Below are 8,421 nucleotides of genomic sequence, written 5' to 3'. Positions count from 1 at the left end.
CTTTGACAGGGTCCCCCGATCCCTTATCTGGTGGTCAATAAGGAAACTAGGGATAGAAGAATGGTTAGTGAGAGCTGTGCGAGCCATGTACAGAGACACTGTCAGTAAGGTGAGTGTCGGCAATGAGTACAGTGAAGAATTCCAAGTAGAGGTAGGGGTCCACCAAGGTTCTGTCTTCAGCCCCCTCCTATTTATCATAGTCCTCCAGGCGATAACAGAGGAATTCAAGACAGGATGCCCCTGGAAGCTCCTCTATGCTGATGACCTTGCCCTAATTGCTGAATCACTATCAGAACTAGAGGAGAAGTTTCAGGTGTGGAAGCAGGGACTAGAATCAAAGAGCCTTAGAGTCAACCTAGCTAAAACCAGCGTCCTAATAAGTAGGAAGGTAGACAAAATACAAACCCCTTCAGGTAGATGGCCCTGCTCGATCTGTAGAAAAGGTGTAGGTAGAAACTCTATAAGATGTACCCAGTGCAAGCTATGGACACATAAGAGGTGCAGCAATATCAAAGGCAGGTTAACTAGGAAGTTAGTTTTTGTATGTGGCAGATGTTCAGGTGCAATAAGCACTGAAAATGTGCAGAAAACAACTTCTGTCACATTCCAGGGAGAAAAACTAGAGGTAGTTGATAGCTTCTGCTATCTGGGTGACTAAGTTAGTAGTGGGGGTGGGTGCGCTGAAAGTGTAGCTGCTAGAATAAGAATAGCCTGGGCAAAGTTCAGAGAGCTTACCTCTGCTGGCGACAAAGGGCCTCTAACTCAGAGTAAAAGGCAGACTGTATGACGCATGTGTACAAACAGCCATGCTACATGGCAGTGAAACATGGGCCTTGGCTGCTGAGGACATGCATAAGCTCGCAATGAATGAAGCCAGTATGCTCCAATGGATGAGTAATGTCAGTGTGCATATCCAACAGAGTGTAAGTATCTTGAGAGAAAAGTTGAACCTAAGAAGCATCAGTTGTGATGTGCAAGAGAGACGATTGCACTGGTATGGTCATGTGGCGAGAATGGATGAGGATAGCTGTGTGAAAAAGTGCCACACCCTAGCGGTTGAGGGAACCCATGGAAGAGGCAGGCCCAAGAAGACCTGGGGTGAGGTGGTGAAGCATAACCTCCGAACATTAGGCCTCACTGAGGCAATGACTTCTGACCGAGACCTTTGGAAATATGCTGTGTGTGAGAAGACCCGGCAAGCCAAGTGAGACCAAAATCCAAAGCCTCTGCCAGGGGTGTAGCCAGCCCACTTATGCGTAACATTCCTTCTTTGGACACTAAACTCCGCTTGCGAAGACCTGTTGAGGCAAGTGAAATCGAACTAAATTTGTAGACTGGCACCCATGCCAACGTCCTCATAGAACACTAGATTTGGCTTGCAAAGAACTATTGGGGCAAGCAAAAGCGAAATCGTGATGGCACCTGTACCAGTGGATCACTAAGAGCACCGTCCAAGCGTAATCGTTGCCAGAGCACCAGCTGTCTGGCTTTCATGCCGGTGGCACGTAAATAGCACCATTTGAACATGACCCAGTGGCACGTGAAAAGACATTCGAGCGAGTTCGTTGCCAGTACCACTAGACTGGCCCGTGTGCAGGTGGCACGTAAAATACACCATTTTGAGCATGGCCATTGCCAGTACCTCCTGACTGGCCTTCGTGCCGGTGGCACATAAAAGCACCCACTACACTCTCGGAGTGGTTGGCATTAGGAAGGGCATCCAGCTGTAGAAACTCTGCCAAATCAGATTGGAGCCTGGTGTAGCCATCTGGTTCACCAGTCCTCAGTCGAATTGTCCAACCCATGCTAGCATGGAAAGCAGACCTTAAACGATGATGATGATGATGATGATTAGTAATGGTGATACTAAACATGAAAATCATGGTAAAAACAACACTAATAGCAGCAAGTATAATGAAACTTGTAAAAATCAAAATGATAAGCGTACTAATAAAAATAATGAAAATGGTAAGAGAAATATGAGATGGGTATCAGTGATGCAGCTAGTAATAAAGATAGGGCTAGAACCAATAATAATAATAATAATAATAATAATAATAATGAAAATGGTAGGAATAAAACTAAGTGTAATAATAACAATAGGAGGTGTAGTTACACCAAAAACAACAGCTATAAAAATTATAAGAAGAGGAATACTAATAATAAATGCCATTACATAGGATACTGTGCAACATCTTTCAAACTCTGATTTTACAACTATGTCTCATCATTTAAATATAAAAGTATGGAAAACTTGACTTGGCATCATGGTGTTATCAAGTACCTGCAGAGAAAGGGTTTAGTCCTCAGGGACATTCATGCTGACATGGTCACTACATTATAGGATGACACTCCAACTTTATTAACAGTGCAAAAGTGGGCAGTTGAATTTAGGAGAGAATTGGAGAGTCTTGAAGATGACCCATTTTGTTCTTGGGTTGTGTTCTGTAGTCAAGTGTCAGGGTGTGGTGATATGAGAATGAACTGGCTCAAATATTGTGAGCCATAGAGTATTCCTTGGCATGCATTACATTCTATCTGGTTGTTAATTGTTGGATTGCATTTCTTTTTTCTTATTAGAATCACTTCTTTTATTTGCAGGTTACTGATATTATGATATATTGCTTTCATATTAACAGGGATGTTTTTGGTTTGCATTTTTCAAGATGTATATTTTGAAAGGTGATTTTGCATTTAATCAAGAGTTTGACTTGCTATATTTTTACTGACTCCAACTCCAATAATCCAATGATTGCTTCTGACCTACCTCAGCTCCAGTAACCTAGTGACTCATTCCACAACTCACACTCCAGTAACCTAATAATTATTTCCTACACCAATAACTCAATAATTAATTCTGATTCCACAGCCCTAATTTCATGTTCACTTTATACAATCAGTCTACGAGGCTCTGCAAAAGTTCATGGTGCTGCTGTTTGTTCACTGTTTAATCCCTAAAGTTCTAAAATGTATTTTGCAATTTAACTTACTTGTAACAGATCTGTTGCACGTTATTTACTTGGAGAAAATGGATCATATACAAGGAGAAACTGGGTCATTGTACAAGAAAGAAAATATTTTAGAAAATAAAGATGGTGAAAAAGAAAATCTAATCCTCTTTGTTCAAAGTGATTTTTTTTTTCTTATAAAACTAGTATTTTCCATTAGAGTTAATATTTTCTTTGTATTTTTTAATCCAAATTATAGGCAAACAGATTTGTTGAACGATTCCATGAGGAGAGGAAAACTAAATTAAGGTAAATTGAATTTTAAAATCATTTTGCCTCATCATTTTACACTTGCTTTTCATGCTGACATTGATTGGATGGGTTTTTGCAGTTTAAGTCAGTTCTTAATCAGAGTTATTGTCTTCCTAGATGGGTCAGAGATTACACCTGACTTGTATGTTCTGTTGTTGATGGGGTTTTGATAGCTAAATGTTCTTTTCAACTTTAACCACTGGTGCCTTATATCATGGCACCAGCACTAGAGAAGTTGGCAACTTATGTCACCTCTGCCTTTTCAGCAAACTACTTTACAGAATGTACCAAGTGCATTTTATCATTGGACCAGCACCAGGGAGATATGTTGTGTCTCTAATAAGGCAAAATGAAAGGGTATGCTTGGTCTACACATACCTGCTTGTTCATTGGTCACTTTATAGGTTATACTAGGTACATTCTATCATAGCACAATCAAATGAGAGGTTGTCATGTTTTTATCCTCATCAAGACAAGACTTAAGAGTCCTCTCCACACTATGTATTTGTTCATTTGTTAATCACTTTACAGAGTGTGCTGTGTGCACATTATCATGACACCAACACTAGTGAGGTTATCTTGTACTCTACAATATAAATGAGTCCTCACTACTCTAAACTGTCTCAGTTCATTCAGGGTGACATGACCAAAAACTTGATTAACCCTTTCATTACTATATTTCTGACCAAAATACACCCTTCATGAGTTTCAATTAAATTCTAAAATTATCATGAATTTAGACTAGTTTCATTAAATAACTGTAACTTATTTACTTATCAACATATTAATGTGGTATTTGGAACATAATTACAGAAAGGGTTCTTAATCAATTCTATTGCATAACTTTTGTCTTAAAGTGACTCTAATTACAGGTAAATCTCGGTAAACTGAGCAAAAGGTAAAAATATTAAAATTTTGTTTAAACATCACCATAGAAAATGAATCATCTGCTAATATTCAATTGGGTATGCAACAAAATTTTGATATAGAAGAATTGTGCACATCACTAGATTATCAGTTGAATTTAATGCACAACAAAACTGGTGTACCACAAAGGTGAAATAAACTGATATACTGGAATCCACCTAAATCCACCGCAAGTTTGACCAAACTAAAAAATCGGTCAAAAAATAATATACGGCCCTGGTTATGGTATGGAAGTGATAAATTCGAGACCACATCATACCCTAGGCCATGCTGACTAACATTATTTTCCCTGAATAAAAACTAAATCCACAGCACTACCCAGTATTTGCTTCACAAATTTTCCAAACTTTGACCCCTCATTTCGTGGGCTTTCCTGGCATATACTGTTTGCTTACATTCTGTGCAACAGTTTGTTTCCACAGTGATCGCTTCAAACAAGCATACTGAAAAAAATAAAAGTCTAACAGTTTCGCTTCCTAAGAAAAACTATGGATAGACCCTATCTCCTCAGAAAAATTGCTAATAAAAACATTTTTAAAGTTTTTACTTCATTCCGATGTAAAATCATCTTTACTGTCACTATTGCTGCTTTCAGTTTCTTCAGAATTGCTGCTTTCAATTTCGGATACAGAAATATCCTATTCATTCTCGTACACCACATGCTTTTGTTCCTCATTCATTCTTTTTCTTGATATCTCCATATTTTCTGTTGAAAAACCTTTAAATTCGGAATCACTGCTTGATAGCATGAAACTCCTATCCATTTTCAAAGTTGAAAAAAGAATTGATGCAGAAAAAATGTGGAAAAAAATCTCCCAAAATTCACTGGGTTCAGATATGTCAAACAATGTCGGATACTATTTACAAAGTGAAATCACGTATTTTCACAAAAGTACTAATGAGATTTGTGCTTGAATTCACATTGAAATAACAAGGGGTACTCTCAGCCGGCTGCGTCTGGGTTGTTCTTATGAACCAAAAAATTTTTTGGCCAGCTTAGTATCGAGAAGGTTAAAAAAGAGGGTGATTACTGATGAATTACAGTGAGGAGAAAGAAGTAAATCATAATCCCAAATACTCAAATAATAAAACCCTGAAAAGATCAGTCTCAAAATATTTAAATTCCAGAAACCACAATCTCTGAATATCAGAATCTCTAAAATATGTTTTATACACAGGCATATCCATATGGTTAAGAAGTTTTCTTTGGAAGCACATGGTTTAGGATCTGTTTCCACTATTTGGGCAGCGTTGAGTGATGTGTTCTTCTATAGCCACATGCTGATCAATGCTTTGAGTAAAACTGGTTGACATATATATACACACACACATATATTTATAATGACAATGCCAATGATCATGCTACTGTCGCCATTGCCACTAGCTACTATTATTTAAGAAAGAAAGACATTTGTTACCATGTTTCAAAATGGGATATATTTGAGAAACATTAAAATATTTACTTAAAGAACCTTTGTTAGGCGTACTGGTGATTATAAGTGGCATAGATTTATTGTCATTAATCTTTGAAAGACAGTCAAGAATGTAAATAGTATCCTTATTGAAGTGGATGTTGAAACAATGATTATGATGATGAGACCAGTAATATGTTATGCAATTTAAACTTAACTATACCAATACACATGTGCACGTGCACACACACACACACACACACACATGCCAACAAAAGGAATGCCATCAAACTTTATCAACCACTCTATTAATGAAACATTAACTAGTTAATTAAGAATACTGTAAAACCAACTAGATGTTGTACATGTATTACTGAGAAAATAATAATAAATGAATAAGAATGAAGATGACTTTTCAATTATGTAACAATTTTTTCTATGAGAACTTATTGCTTACTGATATGTTACATAATAGAACAAAATAACCACTTCATTTCATCAGGCATTATTTGAATTATCACATTACAATGCAATTTGTGAGGTACTTTTCAGAAATCTAGAAAAATATTTTAGGAGAAGCAGGTGTATCCAACATACTAATTAAAGGGAAAGGTGTAATTTAATATTTTATCCTTTATGATTCAGATTACTCTGTGAAATATAATGCATATTTATTCACATTGTTTTAAATTAATCATACATTATCTTGGAGACTTGAGATTTCAATGATGTAATTATTTATTTCCAAAATGACATTGTATGAGAAGCCAGGTCTGGCTGGATTGAACATAAAACAGATAGATAATATGGGCCAGATATAGCTGGTTTAAATGCTAAAGGATTAACTAATCAGCACATTATTTACTGAGGCATTTAGAAATGACATTTAATGCGATAAATATATTTCTTTTACAAATGTCACAGCAATATTCATCTGTAGATAAATACTACAAACCTGTTAATCATTTAAATGACCTCAGTGTAGGTGAGACAGTAGTAATCAAGTAATAAAAATTTATATTTTCAAGAAATCGCCAGTTTACATTAAAGAAAACTCAGTGCCAATCACAATGAATATAGAAATACATATAGACACACGCATATATGTATGTTTATATGTATACACGCATACTATCTTCCTAGTAAGGCAACTGCAACAGAAGCATTTAATGATAAATAAACTGCTATACATAATATTTGTCAATATGGAGACGGCCTTTGACAGGGTCCCTTGCTTCCTCATCTGGTGTTCACTGTGGAAGCTAGGGGTAGATAAGTAGTTGGTGGGACCTGTCCAAGCCATGTACACGGATGCTGTCAGTCAGGTGAGAGTCAGCAATGAGCATAACGACAAACTTAGTGTGCAGGTAAGAGTTCACCAGTGATCAGTTCTCAGCCCCCTCCTGTTTATTATAGTCCACCAGGCCATAACTGAGGAATTTAAGACTGACTACCCTTGGAAGCTCCTCTATGCTGATGATCTTATTCTCTTGTAGAATATGAGAATAAATTTCAGGTGTGAAAGCAAGCAGGAAAGCAGATTACTAATCCCTTCAGAGAAATGGCCCTGCTTGTAGAAAAGGTATAGAGATTCCATATGGTGCGCCCAGAGCAGTGTATGGATACATAAGAGGTACAGTGGATTCACAAGAAAGTTAACAGAGAAAGTATTCTCTGTGTTTTGTAGATAGGCAGGTACAATAAACACAAAGAATGTACAGGAAATAGACATCCTCAAATGTCCAGAGGGATCCTTGCAGGTAGTTGATAGTTTCTATTACCCAGGTGATGAAGTTAGCAGTGAAGGGGGTTGCTCTGAAAGTGTAGTTCTTAGAATCCAGTTGTACAAAGTTCAGAGAGATGTTACCTTTGTTGGTAACAAAGGCCTCTCCTTCAGAGTGACAGGCAGATTGTGTGAAGTCTGCAAGGTTATGTAGTAGTGAAACATGGGCTGTTACTACAGAGGACATGCAAAGGATTGAAAGACATGAAGTCAGCATGCTTTGTTGAATATGCAATGTCTGTGTGCATGTATTATGAAGTGTAAATGTTTTAAGAGAAAAACTGGGCACAAGTGGCATCAAATGTAGTGTGCAAAAGAGAAGACTGTGTTATGGTCATATGGTGCATGTAGATGACAACAGCTGCATAAAGAGGTGCTGATCTCTAAATGTGGAGGGTACATTTGGAAAAGGAAGTCAGGGGACAAAGTGGTAAGAAATGATCTTCATATGTTAAGCTTCACAAGGGAGATAACAAAGAACCGAGACAATTGGCTATTTGCTAGGCTGGAGATCTACCTGCAAACAATATATCCTCGTTGAATCACTTCCCCACAACTTATCCTACTAATAACTCCACCTGCTACCTCTGCCCATTCATTATACTCCTCCTTCATCTACCACTATCCTTTTGCAATCTCATATACTTGCCTGCTCCAGTCCTCAGCCCACTCACTTTCACCACCACTTACTCTTACTGTCCACTCTCTGTCCACCTCAGGCAGCTATGTTTCCCCTCTAATGCATGACCCCCTTTTCTGTTCTCAATATTACTCCTTATCTCAGCTGAGGGGTCTTCTCTTGCAAATTATTCAGTGACCTCACTGCTGCTGGTGCCATGTAAAAAGCACCCAGTACATTCTATAAAGTGGGTGGCATTAGGAATAGCATCCAACTATAGAAACCATGTCAAAGCAGACAGCAAGGATTAGTGCAGTCTTCTGACCTGCCACTTTCTATTGAACTATCCAACTCATGCCAGCTTGGAAAACAGACATATATACACCCATATATACATATATATATATATATATATATATA

The 8,421-nt window shown here is 37.6% G+C and overlaps 1 protein-coding gene across 1 annotated transcript in view; it reads left to right on the top strand.

Annotated features, from left to right (window-relative positions):
• Window positions 1–8,421, top strand: part of LOC106871767 (vacuolar protein sorting-associated protein 54) — a 434,878-nt gene that overhangs the window by 268,001 nt on the left and 158,456 nt on the right. The window contains exon 17 of the mRNA XM_052971965.1: window positions 3,208–3,257. Coding sequence (XP_052827925.1) covers window positions 3,208–3,257 — 50 coding nt within the window. The remainder of the gene's footprint in view (window positions 1–3,207; window positions 3,258–8,421) is intronic.

This window comes from Octopus bimaculoides, chromosome 11 (genome assembly GCF_001194135.2).
Source record: "Octopus bimaculoides isolate UCB-OBI-ISO-001 chromosome 11, ASM119413v2, whole genome shotgun sequence".
Taxonomy (NCBI): domain Eukaryota; kingdom Metazoa; phylum Mollusca; class Cephalopoda; order Octopoda; family Octopodidae; genus Octopus; species Octopus bimaculoides.
This window is presented reverse-complemented; position numbering and strand designations above follow the sequence as displayed.